Source organism: Periplaneta americana, chromosome 6 (genome assembly GCF_040183065.1).
Source record: "Periplaneta americana isolate PAMFEO1 chromosome 6, P.americana_PAMFEO1_priV1, whole genome shotgun sequence".
In the NCBI taxonomy this organism is placed as follows: Eukaryota; Metazoa; Arthropoda; class Insecta; order Blattodea; family Blattidae; genus Periplaneta; species Periplaneta americana.
In genome coordinates this window covers 148851475-148874672 of record NC_091122.1, presented here as the reverse complement: position 1 = coordinate 148874672, position 23198 = coordinate 148851475, and the positions used below count along the sequence as shown (strand labels likewise).

The 23198-nt window shown below is 33.6% G+C and overlaps 1 protein-coding gene across 1 annotated transcript in view; it reads right to left on the bottom strand.

Moving 5' to 3' along the window:
- Positions 1-4550: 4550 nt before the first annotated feature.
- Positions 4551-23198, bottom strand: part of LOC138702314 (leukocyte elastase inhibitor-like) — a 163491-nt gene continuing 144843 nt past the window's right edge. Inside the window, exons 4-8 of the mRNA XM_069829904.1 lie at positions 19570-19786; positions 15538-15746; positions 15211-15396; positions 12190-12346; positions 4551-4722 (exon numbers count right to left, since the gene is read on the bottom strand). Of these exons, the coding sequence (XP_069686005.1) occupies positions 4586-4722; positions 12190-12346; positions 15211-15396; positions 15538-15746; positions 19570-19786 (906 nt within the window). The 3' untranslated portion in view covers positions 4551-4585. The remainder of the gene's footprint in view (positions 4723-12189; positions 12347-15210; positions 15397-15537; positions 15747-19569; positions 19787-23198) is intronic.

Here is a 23198-nt window from a genome sequence, read left to right as displayed (position 1 = left end):
ACTTACAGAAAAATGGATTTTTGTAAAATGACTATTTCTATGAGACACATAGCCATTAAAATTCTCCTGCACCATATGTTTTTCCTTCCTGCTCCAGTAAGGCTTCTTCTTCATGCAATTTCATCTCCAAGGTTGCCTTTCTCTTGAATTTTTCCTTGTGAAGACTGCATCGTACACTCTGCTTCACACGTCGTCGATCCTTCGATAAGCAGATCTTCTTCTGGGAAGATGACAAAGGAGTGCTGAGTTCCCTGCTCTGTTCAGTCTTCAAACACCCCTTGTTAAATTGAGATACAGCTTCCACAAGACCCAAAAGTATCTTCTTTTGTGAAACAAAAGTTTCTTTGGGGCATTTGGACCAAATGACACTGTGTAAGCTTTCATTTGCATTTTGAGTCATGCCACCAGTACATCTTCCTAATAGTATGTCTGAGGCAAGCCTCTGATACACTGGCATTATTTTAGCCACAATAGATGTACTAAGTGCAGTATGAATATTGTCTCTATGACGTCCTGGAACTTCACCGAGTGCAATACATTTATTGTAAAAGCACCATGACAATTTACCTTTGGGACACTTTTTATGTTGTGGGTTTTCATCTGTGCTCATGCAATGATACAGTGTGGCATATACAGCTGTTTTCATTTTGTCGACATCAGGAACGTTATTGACAATTGCTGCCCTGTAATAATTTGTCAACTTCTTTATTGTCGACTCCTTGAGACTGCCATGTTGTTTCCCTCCCAAAGTTACTTTTTTTTTCTTCCAGTCTTTTACCATATTACGCAGACCAGTGCCCACACGCTTTGCAATATGGTTTACACATTCATGCTTTTCAATGGTGACATCTCCATAAATTTTCTGTGCCTTGAGATGTAAATGGGTTTTTGCATCTCCATCTGACACGAGCACAGTGTACCGGAACCCTGCTTCTTATGATCGCCTCCACAGCTTCTCTGCTGCATGCATCTCCATTGCTGGAGACGAACCAGAGAAATTTTTCTCACATGTAGATATATGCCCTTCATTCCAAAAGAAAAATTCTGGACTGTCTTTGCCTAATAATTTTTCTGTAATAACACAGGCATGGCAGTATTTTGACATAATTTCAAAATCCACAACTAATCCAGTCAGGACATCAATAACACATCCTATGCCATAATTACTTCTGTGTCCTCTGGTGTGCCAGGTACCATCATAACTAATTGATATGTCAATTATTTCCTTTCCTTCTAATTCTGGATTTTCTTCAATATGGGCAAGCCTCACCTGGTCCCTAGCATCTTCAAGTGTTCTGTTACCAAATGAAGCAGCTTCTTTGCACACTAGTTCCAGTAACTTGTAATAATTGCTAGAACTCATCACATTCATGCTCATCCCTATACAGAACTGTTCCATGGCCCCATAGCCCTTCCCAAATCTTGAAAATGACTGCACCATTTTTTTATTTACATCAAATGCTCCCCTTGTTTTAGCATTCGTGGTTTCTAGTCTAGGGCTTGAAAAATGTTCATCCAACACTACATCACAGTTTGTACATTTTATAACAAGTCTGAAGGCAAACCCATGCTGCTCCCTTCTTTGTAACACAACTGTATTTTGTGAACACTCATTACATAAGAGTTTGGAAAATAGAGACCTCAGTGAATCCATGTGTATAAACATATAATCACAATCTGAATGTGGTGTTTCATTTGTTGGAACTTCTGTTTCTAAATCAATTCCAATTTTCTTGGAGGTTGTACTTGGGACTGAACAGGGTTTCTGCTTATTTTCTAAATTTATGTTTACACATTCATTAGGCAATGTTCTCAACTTCCAACGTTTTTCTGCCATTTGCTTGGCTTTGGCTCTCTTGGATATCTTTCCACTTGTCACACCCATTTTGTGGTAATGTTTATATATCTATGTTATATACACGCTATGATATAATATGATAATACTATACACTATTTACACACACTATAGACACTAATTTTCACTATTTACACAATAACTAAAAAAAAAAAACAAGAAATAGAACTTCAATGTTACTAAAATAAACACGAGAACATGCACAAAGCAGGCACAATTCACTGTTTACTACGATATTTACAACTCTACTATAATAAATAATGTAGTAATATAATAAAACTTATTCCAACAAATGGAAGTTTACACAAATCAACCGCAGAAAACGAAAAAAAAAATAAAAAAAAAAAACTTTCAAAACAACTTTTGCATGACCATCACACAAACGTTTTGTTTATATCTGTAATGCAGCTTTTTCTCACTAGAAACCGCCACATACGTCTAGAAAGTTCAGGAACCAACATTGAAACAGAAAGTTACTAGATTTGTGAAGAGATATCAGTATTCATGGAAATAAAGTTAAAATTATTTTTGACAGCTCTCAACATGCCACGCCCCCTTGCAGCCCATAACTTAAATATTTTTTTTTACATATTTCTAATTCGAATAAAGCCAAATCCTTTTGTGGTATGAAAGTACACATTCTAAAGTTGCAAAATAGCCAATAAAATTTTTTTGAAAAAAATTGAAGTTTTTGAGTGGAGTCTCCCCTTAGGATAAGAAATTCTTTCAATCATTTATCAACAATAATCTCACTAGAGGTTTTGATTTATCTAGAGAAAATCAAAACTCGACTGGGATTTAATTGACTATTACACGATTAGAAGAAAGTATATAAAGACTAGAAGTAACAAAGCACTCCAATACAATTAAATATTAATTGGCTTACGAAAATATAACTGTCTTCATATGTATTATTGTACCATCTCAACATTACGCTAAATGGCAGTAGTGTTTTATGATTATGTTTTCTTGTTATCAGTTGTGCCAACTATGGAATCTTCATTGAAATCTTTGGACGGTTACTAGTCAAGAAGGCTTTGTTGATTCAGTTTCATTTTTATTAAAACATTTGCATTCCACTTCAATCATCCGGATCCCAGTAATCAACGTCACTTGACAGATGATTTTCAATAAATCTTAGTATTAAACAATCTCTGATACGTGACTATCCATAATATCATATAGCAGAAGCTATAACAAACATAACCTAAATAATATAAACAAGTGTTAGAAAAGTTTTAATTAGGGATGATGAAATAAACAAGAAACGTTTTAATTAACGATGATGAAATAAAAAATAAACATGAATAATTTTAAAAGAAACAATGATTGAAAGTGCAATTTTCAAATTTGAATGTTTTAGTGGTTGGTGGTTCAGTTGTTGTTATATTGGACGTGTGCGTAAAAGAAGTGAACTCGTTGATGTACATGGAGTATCCCTCAACTTATTCAGGATTTCCGAATGGTGCTCTTCATATATGAGCAGTGAACTTTATTAATTCTTGTTCTTGAATGCCAATGCGAGTCATATTTGAAAGTATTGTGCATCAACTGGAGTGGTTTGCAATTTTCTGTTTTTTGACGTCCAGACCAGTGCAGTTTGAAATGTTGGCAAACAAAGAAACAAATGCTAGGATAGTGATAAAAATAAACAAATGCTAGGGACGCGATAAAATTAAACAAATGCTAGGGACGCGATAAAATTGTGCGATAAGCAGCCATGATTGGTTGAAAGACGTCCTTTCGTACCGTTTTATTGGTCAAAAGAAGTGTGACGTAGTAAAAGTGTAATATTCATCATAATACACTACTCTCTTAAATTGACAGCATATTGGCAATTAAATCAATGGCTTTCCCAGAACACGCTATGAAATATTTAATATAAAACAATTTTTATTTCGAAAAGAAACCAAACACGCGAAAAATTGAAGACATTAAGTTACTGCAAAAACAACCCTTGTCAAAATTGCTATTTTCCAGGGGAACAATAAAAATAAATAGAACAACACATGTCAGCTGTTTCCGTACAACTGTTGTTTATCCAATGACTATTGCATCTGGCATGTGTCATTTTTGGAGTCTATAAACATTTGAAATAGTAGCAAATGTGTCCTTAACTCAATTTCATAAAAAATGACTAGGGCTGTTTTTGTAATAATGTCTTCGATTGTAATAACATTTTTGTTTGAAATATCTCATAGAATAACCCCCTAAAATTAATGACGTTACTTACGGTTCATCTTGTATACTCATAGTGTGTAAAATAATTGAATAATTGAAGACATTATTACAAAAACAATAATACATAATTCAATCCCGCATCGTAGTCTTGGGATCTAAAGCATTATAAGTTAGTCTAGCGTTACAGAATGAGCGCTGGTTCGAATCCTTTTGAGGAAAGAAATTCTGTTACGAAATTTCGACCAGTGTATGGGACCGGTGTTCACCCAACATCGTGATGAATTTGAAGGGCTACAACGAGTATATAAATCCAGTTCTGAAAGTCAGTTGTAACGGCTGCGCGGTGCTAACCACACATTATCACCTCAGTACTGGTTGTATGATCGTTTACCTCTGCTAAGAAATGTGGGCATGAGACTGGCTTTGTCCCTCTATGGGCTGTCGCGCCACGGTTTAGTAATGTTTTATTGATTTTAGAGACGAACAATAAAATGAGACAATAGGTGTAGTTATTGATAAAATACAGCAATTTATTTTCTTCATTTACAGTTATCTTTGTGACGGATCAGACACTCTTCCTGCTAGCAATGGTAACCGATTTATGTTGTCTATCAGGAACACCAGGAACGGATGGTTGGCATGAAAGTCCATAATGGAGTCCCTGGTCCTTCCTTCCGTTCCAGCAACTGAAATGTAAATGTACTTTTTTACTCATATTTGATTAACCTGAAGGCCATTTTAGCATGATGTAATGGGACAATTAATAATATGGGACAATTAATAATATATCAATAATAATGAGTAATAGATAATAATAATAGTAATAATAACATGAGTAATAATAATAATAATAATAATAATAATAATAATAATAAGGCTAATAATAATATGGCTAATAATAATAATAATAATAATAATAATAATAATAATAATACCGTAAAGTGGGGATATTTCGGACGCAGAGGTAACATCAGACGGTAATTCAATTTATCATATTTTATGTTGGTAACACCAGTTCTTAGCATCTTTTCCGCGCTTTTTACTATGTTCGTATGTTTCTGCACATTTTTAAAGACCCATTGGTGAACTGGTGTTACCAACATAAAATATGATAAAATGAATTACCGTCCGATGTTACCCCTGCGTCCGAAATATCCCCACTTTACGGTACATACATACAAATGGCTTTTAAGGAACCGGAAGGTTCATTGCCGCCATCACATAAGCCCGCCATCGGTCCCTATCCTGTGCAAGGTTAATCCAGTCTCTACCATAATATCCCACCTCCCTCAAATCCATTTTAATATTATCCTCCCATCTACGTCACGGCCTCCCCAAAGGTCTTTTTCCCTCCGGTCTCCCAACTAACACTCTATATGCATTTCTGGATTCGCCCATACGTGCTACATGTCCTGCCCATCTCTGGATTTAATGTTCCTAATTATGTCAGGTGAAGAATAAAATGCGTGCAGTTCTGCGTTGTGTAACTCTCTCCATTCTCCAGTAACTTAATCCCTCTTAGCCCCATATATTTTCCTAAGAACCTTATTCTGAAACACCCTTAATCTCTGTTCCTCTCTCAGAGTGAGAGTCCAAGTTTCACAACCATAAAGAACAACCGGTAATATAACTGTTTTATAAATTATAACTTTCAGATTTTTTGACAGCAAATATGGGTAATAATATTTATATATTAAAAAATTAATGAATTGTTAGCATTAACTGACGGGTCAAAATTACCCGGCGCCAATCCTTACGTTTAATTTCTTCGCGCCAACTGTCGAGGGTTAAAAGCCAGTAAGTAAGTAAGTAAGTAAGTAAGTAAGTAAGTAAGTATAATAATAATAATAATAATAATAATAATAATAATAATAATAATAATAATAATAATAATAACAATAATATTTCGCCACCGGCGTGGCTCAATCGGTTAAGGCGCTTGCCTGCCGGTCTGAAGTTGTGCTGGGGCGCGGTTTCGATCCCCGCTTGGGCTGATTACCTGGTTGGGTTTTTTCCGAGGTTTTTCCCCAACCATAAGGTGAATGCCAGGTAATCTATGGTGAATCCTCGGTCTCATCTCGCCAAGTACCATCTCGCTATCACCAATCTCATCGACGCTAAATAACCTAGCAGTTGATACAGCGTCGTTAAATAACCAACTAAAATAAAAAAAAATATTTCGTCACTTTTCCAGCTGATGTCTTGGATACAATTGTCTGTTGAGCTAACTTAATTAACTATTTCGTGGGAAACTGTTCTATTCTATAGAGTATGCCATCGCGATTTTCCTCACATATGATGCGATTTATACAATAAGTCTTATTTACTTAACCTTAACCTCTTTATTAGGTAGGTATGAGTGATGTTCAGAGCACCCGAACTTCAAAACAGTTATCAGGAGCATAAGAATGCTTCAAATGTCTTGAACAAAGCCATTGTCTTTACTTAATGCACAGTGTTGCCAACTCAGAATTCCATTTACCGCTGCACAAGCTTCAAAAACCCGCTAAACTGTAGCTTAAAAACTCCAAAATTTTTTAAATACATCACTTCCAAATTTGAAATACAAATTATACAGTTTTAGCAACTGAAGAATTTTATATAAATATAGATTAAATTATGGAAAGTGTGTATCGCTTTGTAGATCCTATGTTCTATGTAGAATCGTCTTCATATTCGTACTGAGTTTTAAGCGGCATATATCTTCAAAATTGAACAAAGTAGATCAAGAATATTATATTGGAACTTCGGAAATAATCACATTCACAATCACACCAGTCGGTTCGAAATCTGATTTCACACTGAACAGGAGACGTACCTGCCAACAATGAGTCTGGTTTCAAGTTTTAAGTATGTCTGAATGATAAATTAAATAATATATCATATATCATAAATAAAAATAATCAGTTAATTATCTATTCTTTGTGATATCAATTCATTTACAGAAACAATACATACATTAGCTTAAGAGTTTAACGAATGCGGCATACCTTATTTGTAGAACAACAATGGATAAGACAGGAAATGAACTTGATTGCACCAAATCGAGTTAACATAAAACGTTGACATTTTATACTCGTACAATGAAAAAGTGTGATAATACCATACTAAATTCTGGTTTATGATTAACTAACATTGTTGTTCGCACCTACATATAAAAACAATTATAACATATTTACAAAAGAAAGCTTAAAAATATAATTTCCCTCTGCCGGAATCATAAAAAATCGCCAAATAAATAGCTAGCCGCTGACGGTAAAATTCTGTAGCTGATGTAGTCCTGAAAACACCAGATTTAGCTACAAAACCGCTGACTTGGCAACACTGTAATAATGCAATAAGGGGAAAATGTTATTAATTTCGTTCGAGGAAGGACTTGGATTCGATAAGAAAATTCAATTAAAAAGAAAAATAACTTTTTAACACCTTTTAAAGCTAGAAACTTGTTATTATTAGTTAATTTTACCAAGATTTGTTTTAAACTAAACCATTATTATTTTCACAACCACTTCCAACACCATCATCGTCATCATCACCATCACCACCACCGTCAGATTGTTCACTTTGAGTCACATTATCACTAACTTCACAGTTCTCTGTTTCACTGTGATCTGATTCCTCACAAGTAATTAGGTCTCATTTAATAATAGGCCTACTTCATTCAGAAGTATTCTGATTTTCTTTGTTTACTGTTCATTGGAGATTATGATGTTCTGAATGAAAATCACGTCTTGGAAAAAATCATCTGCTTGTGAAAATACCATAACTCTTCAGCAAATATAACTCTGCAGAATGCGAATCCCATGAGGAACACTCGGTCTGTCCTCAACAGTAATTAAATAATACAATTACTGGTTTTATTTCTGACATAATATTTATATTCCTTGGAAATTATTCTTATTTTTACCGGAGAGATATTTTGAAATTAGATAATAAATCATCAAAACAAAAAAAAATGTTAATATATGAAGAGTCCACTGCAAGAATGATAGATGTCACTTTCTTGTCGAAAATGAACCAAGACTGTCAATGCATAGCTTAAGACATAGAATGTACATACAGAGTTATATGGCATTAACACTGATAGTCATTGTCCAGTAATGATCGGAAAATCACAGTTAAGCTTTGAGCGCTAAGCATTTCAAACTTTCAATTGCTTCTCCTGCAAAATGTATTCCAAATGACATCCATCATTCTTGCAGTGGACTCTTCATATGCATTTAAATAATAAAAATATATATGTAGGCCTATTTAAAACGAAAAACCCTGGAAATACGCATTTATACAAAATAAAGTTGGCTTCATTCGAACGTAAAAATCATAATCAGCAAAAATCCGCTTTTACTTTTTTAATATACCAATCTATAAAAATATGAAATTGCATGAATGAACAATAGATAGACTAAGTATTGTACTCGTATGTTGGAAAACGTGTATTATAAAGTGACAATGCGAGAATAATGATTTAAAATTTTCTTGCATTTTGTAGATCGACGTTTTATTAATTTTTGTTTCAAGTCCTTGGTACGTATGCTAATCACAGTTGCGGTCTGATAGGTTTTCGCAATGCAGCATATTGTTGGGACAATAATAAAATTAGATCATTCTCAATAGTACCACAATCTAATATATACAGTAACGAAGCTCAATACGTAGGGAATATGCATCCATAGACAGTTGCTAACCACTGGGATCGCTACTATCGCTTCATCACAGACAATGCGAAATAGTACCTGCAAGTCTATTGTTCCTAGTACCCTCAACAACTCAAGCTTCGTGACTGTATATACTAGACAGACTGTGGTACTGAATCAATACGTAGGTATTATTTCAGACTCCTGTATGCTTTTCAAGCAGCGTTGCCAGCCATGCGATAAATTATTGCGTTATGAGATATTTTAAAACCCTGATGCGATATCACTTTTTTCTAACTTGTAATATAATGCGATAATTTTCGTTAATCTCACATTTCGGCGCATTCTTATTGTAGTTGTATACCAGCCGATATTTTGTTCGTGTACGCCGTACTGATTGTGCAATAGTGATACTGCAGCTGCTACGCGGGGGTATCAGAAACGATTTCCAAGTCGTAGGCATTCAATTAGAGAGGTATTTACATGTATTATCAGTATATGGATTTAGCAGAGCGTGGAAATGTTTCAAGTTCTTATGTAGAACATGAAGAAGTGCAACCAGAAAGAAATTAAATTAATTCCATTATTATTATTATTATTATTATTATTATTATTATTATTATTATTATTATTATTATTATTATTATTTACTGATGATCTCAAAATCTTTCGCTCAATAAATAGTTCTGCCGATTTCCAAACTCTTCAAAATGATATTAACTCTATTGAACTTTGGTCTGACAATAATGGAATGAAAATTAATGAAACAAAAACTTTTGTCATTTCGTACTCACGAAAAACTACTTCCATAAAATTTAATTATTCTCTTAATAACGTCTGTATTATTAGGAAAAATTCTATTAAAAATCTTGGTGTATAATAATAGTAATAATAATAATAATAATAATAATAATAATAATAATAATAATAATAAAGCCGTAAATCCCCAGAGGGGCAAGGCCTCCTGCTTGGGCTGGGGCGGCTCAAGTCTTGACCATCAGAAGAGCCGACCTGATGGTCTATTTACATTTCTAGTTCTTTGTCCACAATTTCACTAGCACTGGTTGACTGCGTCCCTCCACCGTGTTCTTTGGCGTCCTATTCTGGTCCACAGTCCTCCTAGCTGCAACTTGAACTCGTCCTCCCATCTGGTCCTCGGTCGTCCACGGCTTCTCCAGCCAATTCTTGGATCCCACAGTGTCGCCGTGTGTGCCCATCTGGTAGGTTGCATTCGTACCACGTGTCCTTCCCAGCGCCATTTCATCCTATTAGCGAGTGTGACCACGTCCTCTACGCCGCTTCGTCGCCGTACTTCTTCGTTTCTGATTCTGTCTTTCAGGCTTATTCCGAGTATTTTCCTTTCCATTCTTCTTTGGCATCTTCCTACTCGATTCTAAATTATACTTTCACGATCATGTTCAATATATTCATAATCATTCAATAAGAATGCTTGGTTTAATAAGGTCTATAGGTAACTTATTCTTTTTCTACTCCAGAATCATTATTAATTCTATACTTTACTTTGGTTCGATCTAAACTTGAATATGCATCTGTAGCCTGGAATTCCATTACTTCAACCGATTCGGTTAAATTGGAAAATATTCAAATAAAATTTATTTCCTTATGTGCTTTTCGATTTATACCCAATTCCTGTGACTTTAACTATGAGATTACCTGTAAATATTTTAACTGTTGTAGCCTTTATTCTAGACGTCAAAATCTTGATTATCAATTTTTTTGCAAAGTTATCTAGGGTGATATTGATTGTGAGTCTATCATAAACAATATCAGCCTTCGTATTCCTATAAAAGGTCTAAGATTTCAAAAAAAATTTTATAACAGAAATTCAAAATCACTTTTTCCAGTCTGCAGATGCACAAAATATGCCAATTTGCATGGGCACAATTTAGATCCTTTTAAGGTATAGTTTCGTTTTGATTATTAGTATTTATGTTCTTGTTCTCAATTTTATTTGTGTATGTTTTTGTTTAAGACAGGGATGTCGAACAGCGCTCTCAAACTGTGAAACGATTAATACTGTTTCCTACCGTGTAGCTGAGCTGAAACGACAGTCAGTCAGCTCGCTGTAGCAGTGTTCTGTACGCAGTGTGTTTTTATTAACTCTGGCGGCTGGTATGGATATGGAACGACGATTCAATAGTGAATGGATAGATAAATATTTATTTATCTTAAAGGGCGGAAAGGCATATTGCTTAATATGTAGAAAAGAACTTGGATACATTAATAATCATAATATTAAAAGGCATTTTAATTCTACACGTCATGCTGAAGCTTATGCACAAGATAAGTTATCCGGTTTCACTCGTGAAAAGACTGTAGAAGAATTAAAATCAAGATTGAATTCAGAAAACCTTCCATCATCATCGGGTGTTAGTAGAAGAAGCTTGGTTCGTGCTAGCTACAAAATTTGGGAAATTATTGCAACGGCTTCAAAGCTATTTACTAACGGAGAATTTGTGAAAGACTGTCTCATAGCTGTTGCAAAAGAAATATGTCCGGAATACGTTAATGATTTTAAATCTATATGTTTGTATCGTAATATTTTTGCAGAGCGTGTATCATAAATGGGAGATAACTTGGAGGAATAACTGATAGCAAAAATGAAAACTTTCGCTTATTACTAACTATAGTTCTTGATGAAAGTACCGACCGGAAATATATGGCGCAGCTAACTACAGTGTATTCATAAGGAGTGTCGACTCAGATTTTAATGTTCATGGCGATCTTGTAGATGTCATTTCATTAAAGGATTTTAAACATGATATTAACAACATTATTATTATGATTTACCTATTTCCGTCACTAACGAACAAAATTCATGGAATGGCCCAGTAGATAAAACTCTATTATTATTATTATTATTATTATTATTATTATTATTATTATTATTATTATTATTATAATCATCATCATAATTCATCCTCATGTAGGCTACATTCTTTGTTTATCAGAGTTCAAATGCAAATCTAAACTGAGTTCCTAATCAATTGGTAAGATATATAGAAGTTCTCTAAATACCAGCCGCCGCAGTTTCGCTTGCTACCTGTGTTCAACCGTTGCACGGTAAGGGAGGAGTGAAGGCTCTGCAGTTCACAGCTCGAGAGCGCTGTTCGACATCCCTGATTTAAGATATTATTTATTTTGTTTTCGCACCTTTGTATCTTCTGTTTGTGTATTGTGCTGAACTGTAATTGGCCTCTGGCTGTTGTTCAGCACACAAATATTAATAATAAATAAATAAATAAATAAATAAAAATAAATATATTATTATTATTATTATTATTATTATTATTATTATTATTATTATTATTATTATTTCATTTTATTACATCTTGATCAGGAGAAATGAAGTGTGTTCGAATATTATAGATTATACCACATTTCTCACTACAAGATATCTGTCTTGAAAAGAAATAGGAGTACAATCCATGCAAAGTCCCCATTCGGAGTCTGAAGTACGGGATCAAACTTTGGTTATATTTTTTATTTTCTACTTACCATTCGCCGCTATAGTTGCAGTTGCTCCGTTCTCGTCAACTTCGAATTCCACTTTATTTCCAACGTAAGACACGTACACAAAATTTACTTCAGTCTTTGTAAGCATTATGCTGGATAAATTTGCTTCAGCCAATGAAAACAAATGCGTTACTCCAAGCTGAAACAAAATATAGCTACCGGTTTGGATTTGAGGTTGCAAATTGGCATCTGGGAGTAAATGATGAAAGAATAACGTATATTGCGCGGCCAATATAACTTACCGGCATTACAAGCGGTCGAATCGCGCATGCTTAGAGGGGAGATCCGAACTCTCTCGCAATTTAGGCTTGTAGTCACGAACAAATGTTTCTGGCTATATCTCAGAAAGTAACAAACCGAATTATTATTTTTTTGTTAGATAGATAGGGTTTACCATCCCCTTTAAAATGATGTGTCTGAAAATATGGGTGCAATTTTAAATTCAAAAGTGGAGAAGAATGGTAGTGAAAAGGTGGGACAGAAAATTCGTTGAACAGTGGTTTTGAACTCCTATTCGAAAACTAAATCGACGTGTTTTTTTTAAATAATGTCCCTTATACATCTAAATTATTCAAGGTGGGAAGTTTTTGAAATAACGCACCGTAATGTATTTCATTATATTACGCCTAGATACTCTCACGACAACTTATTTAATTACCTATTCATTTATTCATTTATTAAAATAATAGATAGAAGCAAGGAGTAAAGATAATATCAGAATATTGCGACACAGATTGTAGTGTAAAGTAGGGCTAATATGATGCAGTAAAAAAAAGACGGGCTAATTTGATACAGATTTTAAAATGTACCAAAGGCTCAGTTTGAAAATGTTTAAAACTGTGATTCTGGAAGTATATTTTATGCTCTTTAAGGAGCAATATTAAAGAAAGTTTTAAAAGCGATTATCAGCCTCATAAATGTATTGAAAGAAAAGGCAATTTTGTATGTTGAAGAAACTTTGATATGATATTCGGTTACTTTTTTATTACCTTTGAGTGAAAAAAGGTAGAATATATATTTTTTAATTTTACTCTTACTTAGAATAGTGTCAGCTTCATTTTTCTTTGAAGAACAGCCATGAATGTTGAGTAGCCTAGCAGTATTAGTGTGTGAATGAGGAAAGCTATTATGACACACATTTTAGGGCTGCTGTGATACACATTTTAGGGCTATTATGATATACATTTTAGGACTATTAAGATACACTTTCTAGGACTATTAAGATACGCTTTTAGGGTTATTATGATACACTTTTAGGGCTATTAAGATACACTTTTTAGAGCTATTATGTTACACTTTTTAGGACTATTAAAATACACGTTTAGGGCTATTAAGATACACTGTTTAGGGCTATTATGTTACACTTTTTAGGACTATTAAAATACACTTTTAGAGCTATTAAGATACACTTTTTAGGGCTATTATGTTACACTTTTTAGGACTATTAAAATACACTTTTAGGGCTATTGAGATACACTTTTTATGGCTATTATGTTACACTTTTTAGGACTATTAAAATACATTTTTAGGGCTATTAAGATACACTTTTTAAAACTATTAAGATACACTTTTTAGGGCTATTAAGATACACTTTTTAGGACTATTAAGATACACTTTTTAGGGCTATTATAATACACTTTTTAGGACTATTAAAATACACTTTTAGGGCTATTAAGATACACTTTTTAGGACTATTAAGATACACTTTTTAGGACTATTATGATACAATTTTTAGGGCTATTATGATACACTTTTTAGGACTATTAAAATACACTTTTTAGGACTATTAAGATACACTTTTTAGGGCTATTATAATACACTTTTTAGGACTATTAAAATACACTTTTAGGGCTATTAAGATACACTTTTTAGGACTATTAAGATACACTTTTTAGGGCTATTATGATACAATTTTTAGGGCTATTATGATACAATTTTTAGGGCTATTATGATACACTTTTTAGGACTATTAAGATACACTTTCAGGGCTATTATGATTCGCTAGAAGGGCTATTATGATATTGTGTTTACATTTAAATAAATTATCCAAGTTGATCCATTTTCTGGCTTAAAGTAATTTATTACTTCTTGAGAGGTATTTTACAATTTCTCAACTCTTGAGGGATGTTTAAACTGACATGTTGGAACCTACAATGAGTTAAAAATTACTAATATAGTCTTATTTTTACTTATTTACCTAACAATATTTGCTTAATAACCATTCTTTTTACTGCTAAAATTTAACACAACTTTGGAAAATACATTCATTATTTAAAAACGTATTTTAATTTATTTAGTAAGACAAACTGTATCATAATTTTCTGTCTGCTTCCTTACACATAAAGAAATATGTGAACATACAGCAATTTTCTAGCATTGGTAGTAAGGTTTTAAAGTTTCAGTAAATTGTATAAATTTCTATGGGAAGAAAAGGTCATTACAAAAGTTGCTAAATCTTAATCAATTTTAATGTGATTTCAATCAAACTTTTACATGTGATACATTACACATCTGAGAGTATCACAATAGCCAACACAGAAGGCTATTATAACATACTGCTTTTAAATAATTGATTAAAGGCTATCTTACTCGTGTTAATTGTGTAAGCATGTGCGGCTTACAGCTGTTTCGGTGCTTCTTCACACCATCCTCACCGAAACAGCCGCCTGCTTACGCAATTAACACGAGTAAGATCGCCATTTAATCAATTATTTATATTCAAGTGTTAAAAGTAGTGTACGAAAGATTCAACATGAACACTGCTTTTGTTGTAATTTTATCCATTATTAGAAATAAAAAATAAATTTAACTCCAAATCCTTCATATATGTCTACAGAAGCATATGACTTAATTTTTTTCTAATTTGTATTTGCTTTTATAGAAAAATTACACCAAAAATTGATTTTTTTGCAGCATAATAGCACTACTTGACCCTACACTGTAAACTGTGCCAAAATTTCATTATATTAAGTTAAATTAAATAACGTATTGAACTTCACAAACCTCTCTGAGTACTGGTATGCAGTCTTGATTTGTCTCAAGCTTGAACTTGGGAAGTGCTAACTGTACCATGTTTTCTGTTCTGTCTTCTATAATTTCATGGAGATTGTTTCCGGTCAAAGTCTGAGTCACAATTTCCAATGCATTCTTCTTAATCGGTAGAATCACCAGCAAAGAAAATTGACTGTCCTGTAATAACAATTAATATGGTTAAACGTTCCCTCCATCGCTTTCCAAATTTGCGCCAATTTTCTACTTACTGTATTGTGTTAAGCAGAAAATTTTATTTATGAAATAATGATTCTTATAGTAAGTTTATAGAGAACTTACCCTGAAAGGCAAGGAGACCCACTTGATTCCAATATTTTTATTTTTATTTGCTATTAATTTTGTTAATAAAAACATCCCAGTAACATTCGAAGAAACTGACCCGGGTTGGTTGAACTGTAATGGTCTCAAGTCTGTAAAAACTTTTCTCCATATGTCTTTGAAGTAAATAACATTCAGCAGCACTAAGTTCGTGTTTTTGTTAATGGCATCTGTGAAAACATGCAAAGTTATTAGTCGAATTGCCCTAACTGTTGTAGTTGTTGTGTGAATTTGACAGAGACAATTTTAAATAAAGAAAAAGAAATGGGCACTCGTATACTCTTTTCGCTGTAAGAAAAATCCTAATGTAAACACAAGCACGTGGCTATCATACCCATGACTGGCTCCCAGTCGAAACACTCACACGACGCAGGAAAATATAGTTCCATATTTGAAAGTCATAACCTTGTATTATTTAAAAATAAAAATTGAATTCTAGTTATTAAATACGATGAAACATATAACTTCACTCATATTTAAAATGCCATGTAAAAGAAAAGCTAATTTTATATTTTTTTATTTACGTTGTGAGCGGATGAATACTAAGAGTAATACCAAGGTAGTCTGTTCTTGTAAAATGCTGGCGCCATTTGAGCTTCTTCTCGTAAGCACGTGTTAGTATGGCTTCTGCATACTCAATGTGTGTGGTTACTAGGAAGATACCCTCTTAAAAGCGGAGAGAAAGAAATAGTGTTGAATGTACAGTATATAGTAAGTTCCAATTAATAAATTATAAAGTAACAGTTTCCTAAGCAAATCAATGCATAGCAGTGAGGTTAGGTCTACTTTGACGAGTAACGGGAAATGTTTAACAGGAAACAGAATGTACAGGAGTGGGTGGAATCACTTACTGAGAATCTCTGGCGCCAAAGTGCGGCCAATCAAGCCTCACTTCAGTCACGTGCCATTGTTTACTGTAGGATTATTCTTACAACGAAGAGATTATAGCTTCACTATGCTGCATAACTTAACACAGAACTACATGTGGATGCGATCAAAGAAAAAGAATACCAGGGAAACGAGAAGAGCAAGGAGAATATAAGGAGAAGAAATGAAACGAAAGGAGTACAAGGGGAATACAAGAAGAACGAGTGATAACCAGGGAAATACAAGGAGAACAAGGGAATGCAAGGAGAACAAGGAGAATGTAGAGAGAACAAGGAGAATACACAAAGAACAAGGTGAAGAGAAGTAGAACAAGGAAGAAAAGGGAACAAGGGAAAGACAAGGAGAACAAGGAGAAAACAAGAAGAACAAGGGGAAGGCAAGGAAAACTATGGAAGACAAAGAAGACAGAAAGAGCAAGGGGAAGGCAAGGAATACAAAGTGGACACAAGGAGAATACAAGAAGAAGAATATAAGGCAATAAAAGGAGAACAAGGGGAATACAAGAAAAACAAGGGAAATACAAAGTCAACAAATGAAATATAAGGCGAACAAAGAGAATACAAGGAAAACAAAGGGAATACAAGGAGAATATAAGGAGAATGCAAGGAGAACAAAGGGAATACAAGGAGAATATAAGGAGAATGCAAGGAGAACAAGGATACTACAAGGAGAGAAAGGGAAATACACAAAGAGCAAGGGGAAGACAAGGAGAACAAGAAAACAAGGAGAACAATGGGAAGAAAAGAAAAGTATGGGAAGACAATAAAAACATGGGGAAGACGAACAAAACAAGGAGAAAAAGGGGAGCAAGGGAAAGACAAGAGGAAAAGGGAAAGACAACAGTTGGGCTCGCAAAACAGTACAGCTACATAGGGACGCGACGGTAGTAGCTGTCTGACAGGTACTCTTGCCCGTTCTACTAGCTGGCGGTTCTTTCGGCCTTTCCTCCTGGAAAATTTACTGATGCTCTTTAAATGGGACAGTGTGAACGAAGTGAGACAAGTGGCCTATAGGTTAGGAGTTCACATAAATGTTAAGATGAGTGCAAGGAGCCATTGCATCGACGTAATAAACATCAACTACATTTTAACTATATTCAATAGTTCCTCACTCTTTTAATTCATTCATTCACTGGAATTAGTATAGCCGCAGAACAGCTCAGCAATACAGGGTGATTCTGCAAGAAACTCTGGGGATCGATAGATCTCTCAATGAGGATTATTTTTCGTAAGACAACCCATGTTCTCCGATGCCACATGTAAGAGCTATGCGACATCGAAAAAAAGACAGGTTTTAGTGATATTTACAGTTAATTATTCATTTAATTCTTCAAGTACCCTTGCGGACAGGTTACAAGTGTCCTGTCATTTTTCTGCCCCGTTTGAATGGAGCGCTCTTCGGAACACGCTTCCGCTGCTCATGAGGGATGTACCCTTCACGATGTGACTCAACATAACGTCCCAACGTACTTCAATCAGGTTGTATGAGCACATATGAACAACATCTACAGGGAGCAATAGATAGGGAGAGCCGGACCTGTTGAGTGGCCAGCATGGTCACCCGACTTCACACCCTTAATCTATTTTTTTTGGGACATGTGAAGTAACACACCACTCGAATTGACACCAGAGAGGAACCGACTATGCGAGTATTAGCTGCTTTTGATCAAATTCGATACAGGCCGATAACCATTGCTACGACGGTGTAATGAATGTAATCAGGTTCAGGGTAGACACTTTGAACACCTGTAACTTGTCAGAAAACATACTTGAAAAATAATTCATTTCATAATTATTGTTAATGTCACTAAAACCTGTCTTTGTTTCGATGTCGCTTAGCTCCTAAACGAGTCATCGGAGAACATGAATAGTATTACGAAAAATGATCCTCATTGTGAGATCTATCGATCCACAAAGTTTGTTGCATAGGTCCTGAATCATCCTGTATAGTGTGTGACCAAGATTTAAATGGATGATCGAAGTTTAACAATTGGCGCGGTTTTTTTTCCGAAGGAATTTTTAAAAGTTCACGACCTCCACCGAATATGATGAACCTTCCAGTCTCGTGTCTTATGGAAAGATAGTAATTACTAGACAGTGGATGCGGGATGACTTAAGGAAAAGTGAAGTTGTTTCGTATCGGAGTATATGGCACGTGCCGCGTCGTTCGTCTTTTGTGTATCTGGCGAGTACAGCAGCGTACATATCGAAGGAACCCCGGGCCACATTGCAACGCAATGTGTGCAGTTGTGCTATCCTGCTCAAGTATTCAGTACGAGTTGAATAGTATAGTGCTGATCCATTCATAATGTCGAAGTCAAAACGTTAAATTCGCTTAGAGATACGAAATGCAGTTATGAAGTATGAGAGTGACATTTTATGTATTAACGAAGACAATATCGTGTGTAATGTATGTAAAATTGAAACAAAAACCAGAACAACTCAGGCTATAGAGAAACATTGCAACAGTACATCGCACAGGAAATGCATTGAAATGAAATCTGAGGAATCATCATCATCATCATCATCATCATCATCATCATCATCATCGTCATCAACATTTAGTTGTGCGGGTCTAAACGACACGTGCAACATGATGCTCAGTGCAAATATTCCTCTAAAGAAATTGAGTGATCCCCTTTTTAGAGTTTTTCTTCAGAAATTCTCTCGACACAAAAACTGTTTAAGCGATAGGCGAAGACGACTCAGCTTCGACAACTTACGAGAATATATCGTCGTTTACTGCAACGCTGGTAATTGCATCAATGATGACGAGGACTGAACTTGCAAGGTATGTACTACAGTACGTTACTTTTCTTTCCCTTATGACTGTACGGGGATACAGTAGCATCTTGACGTCGTCTGTTTACGTTTAAAACCTGCTGAGCTAATGGTCTGAATGAAAAAAAATGTAACATATAGTAAATGTGCACCGACATACAACGATAAGTCATCCCGCATCCACTGTCTAATAATTACGCAACTACCGATGACAAAATGTAATAATAATGATAATAATAATAATAATAATAATAATGATAATAATAATAATAATAATAATAATAATAATAATAATAATAATAATAATAATAATAATGCAACTCACCTTGAGTAATGACATTTGTTATTGTGCCGTTTGTATGTGCTGATGCCCAATTGTTGATATTTTTAATGCACTGTTTCTTATCGTTCATGAAGTCAACTTCGGTAATATCGGCCAAGAAATCGTGAACTATTGTATTAAAGAAATGACTCTTCAGTTCCTTCATTTGTTCCACAAACATTCCGTTTTCAAAATAAAACAGCGCTTTCTTCTTGCCTAACTGCACATAAAAATAAATCATAACAGGGTTTATAATGACGCAGCTTGGAAATCACATTGAGGATTATGTGTGTTCTTTCTTCCTCAATGTGATGTATGTATAGCGGTGGATGTTTTTGAACTATAAATTTCTTTCTGTAATTGTCCAATTATAAATTAATCTTCAGAGGTTAAATATTTAAGATTCATTATTGATAAATATCTGAAATAGGACAAACAAATCAACTATCTTTGTAAAAAAAATTAGAATTAGAATTAATGGGAGAAGAGCTCGGAGCAGAAGAAGATAGCAGATGATAGATATTAGATATATGAAGGGTTCAGAACCATAGCGATCTCTCTTTTATTTACAGACATCAAAAACACAATCTCATAAAATTTCTCCACTTTTATTAATGGTTCGAACTTACAATCATCTATCAAATACACAGGATTTCGATTTCTCGTTATCGTACAATATGTACAAGAAAAAGTTATATACAGCAATGGTTTCATGATGTTGGATTCTAGTTGCATGTTGGTTGTAGTTGTAGTCGAGTATCATGCTGGTTGGAACAAGTGTTATGTAGTGGTAAATTTCTTAAATAAATTAATTAAGCCTATTAGTCCGACTATATAATACTGTATACTGAATTTATTAACATAGTGTTATATTTACTCTGTAATTTGCCAATTATAGCTAAATTTTAAATTTTTGGCTATGACATCTGTACTTAACTTTTTTAAATTTATTTTTATTTGGTATTTTTCATTTATATCTACATGCACCTGTATCTTTTATTTAGCTGACGATACAACTTTTGTTATCATACACAATAATACTGCTGAGTTAGATTTTATGAAGCAAGTTGTATTTGCTGAAATAAGAAAGTGGTTTTCTTATTAATGGATTTATTGTTAATGATGAAAAACTCATGTGCTAACTCTAAGTTTGAAACAAACCCAAAATAATGTGATATATGAATCTGTAAAGATGCTGGGTATGTATTTGGATCCTAAACTAAGGTGGAATAGCCATGTCAGTTATGTATGTAAAAGAATTTCTAGAGTAATTTATCTCTTGAGAAGTATCATGTAAAAGATTCCCAAACATTATTTAAAACAAGTTTACTATGCACTATTTGAAAGTGTTATTAAATATGGATTACTTTTATATGGAAATAGTTCTGACGTTCCAAACATTCTGTTACTGCAGAAAAAGGCAGTTCGTATTAAAACAATGTCACCACCCAGACTATCAGGTAGATCTCTTTTCAAAAATGAAAAGATTATGACAGTCTACAATCTATATATTTTTGAACTTTTAATGTATGTAAACAAGAATATTACTAATTATACAAGTATAGTAGATCTGCATCGCTATGAAACAAGAAATAATGTTCAATTAAATGTACACATGTCAGGTTGCAAAAAACACAATCAAGCTATGTAATTACTGCAATAAAAATATATAATAAGATACCTACAAATATAAAGGCACTTAATGAAACACAATTTAAATTTCAGATTAAGAGATGGCTACAAAATAATTCCTTTTATAATATGAATGAATTTTTTGAAAATGATGTATTTTAGTTAAATTTTATTATTTTTTACTCTTTTAATATTTTAAATATTGACACATTGTTTTTTTATATTATCACATTGACGAGGCCTCTGTAATCTTCATAAAGAATATGAATATGAATATATGAATATAGGTAATAAATAAATAAATAAATAAATAAATAAATAAATAAATAAATAAATAAATAAATAAATAAATAAATAAGTAAGTAAATAAGGAAATAAATAAATAAATAAATAATGGTCCAAGCGGCATTTATAAAAAAAAACGGATAAAGGAAGTGTTAAATTTAAGTGAATACCATAGTTTATTGAAGATTGACATATCATTTAGTTTTATACTTTTATAGCTATACGTTTCCATTGAATTATGGTAATAACTTAATTTTGACCCTTGTTTTCTACGGTTTTAGTAAATGGCGCTTGGCCCACTATGGTTCTGAACCCTTCATATGGATCATATGCGGAGACTAAGAGGAAGGCAGAACATAGGAAAGATTGGAGAAAACTGGGTTTGCAGTGAAAGACTTGTCCTTGGGCAGAACACCGAAAGAATGCATGAATGAATGAATATATTAATTTGTTCAGTTACGAAATTAGTTACCAATGATGTACTACGTACAGTTTACCTTGCCTTATTTCAGTCTGTAATCCAATAGAAAACTGTGAATTGTTCATGCAGAGATGAAATCACAAATTCTTACTGCACCGCGCACAGGAAATAAAACTGTTGTTGCTGCATCCTTCATAGTATATTTTGAATCCATAATATGTTCAATGGACTCATTTTTATGTTCAGATTTAAATTACTGCCCATAAGAAAATACGCTAGGATGGTACGAAGTTGAGGAGAAATTATGTTAGATGACAACTTTGTAGTAATCAATTATGCTATGACTCAACAATTACTATGTTTCGGAATATGTATTATAATGTCTTGCTCGTGTTAAATTCTATCGTACCTGGTTAACATGTTTCGGCCTGTTATGGACCTTCTTTATGTTAACCAGATACGACAGAATTTAACACGAGCAAGACATATAATACATATTCCGAAGTGATATAGTGTTAAAAGTTGTGTAATCAAGATGTATAATTACTTTGTTATATTTTTCATAGGCCTATTATGTTTCTTGTGCTCTGTGTAAAATAAATTTAATAATTATATAAATAAAATAAACACTTTCTTTCTACGTAATCTAATGTAAAGTTCAATACATTTAGGTATGCGAAGTTACCTTTAAACCTCAAAATTGTTTATGCTCGACGAAATGTAGTAATTATACACCTGGTAGTAGCCCTTTAATGCACCTCATTAAAGTACACTTATTCATTATAATTCAGTTGTTCAGCCAATGAGAAATCACTTTTATACCATTATAAAACCGCAAGTATCGATTATTCTCGGATATGCAATCGAAAGACAATTAGCGAAAAGTCACGGAGGCTGGAAATCCAATACTGTCGCAGAAGGTTATGTTCTGTTACTATAATAATTAGCGTTAATTGTAAATAATATTCAAATAAATTCAATTTGTCATCTCGTATTTCAATTCTAAATCAATTTCCAGGTTATATCAAGACTAATCCTCATGTTATTCTCTAGATTATATCAAGGTCAATGACATTCGTGCCTCAGAAAAAATCAATACTTTCGTGTCTGCGCACATCTCACAATTCAGGTCAGTTCCGCTCCTCACTTACATAACCATAACATGAATACTTATGAATAATTTCAAGTTAGAAATATGGTCGAGCATAAAAAGTCGTATGAAACTTGCCTATAATGGTAATTAAGACGCTCGTATGAAAATTATGAAACTCTCTTGCGCTCGTTTCATAAACAC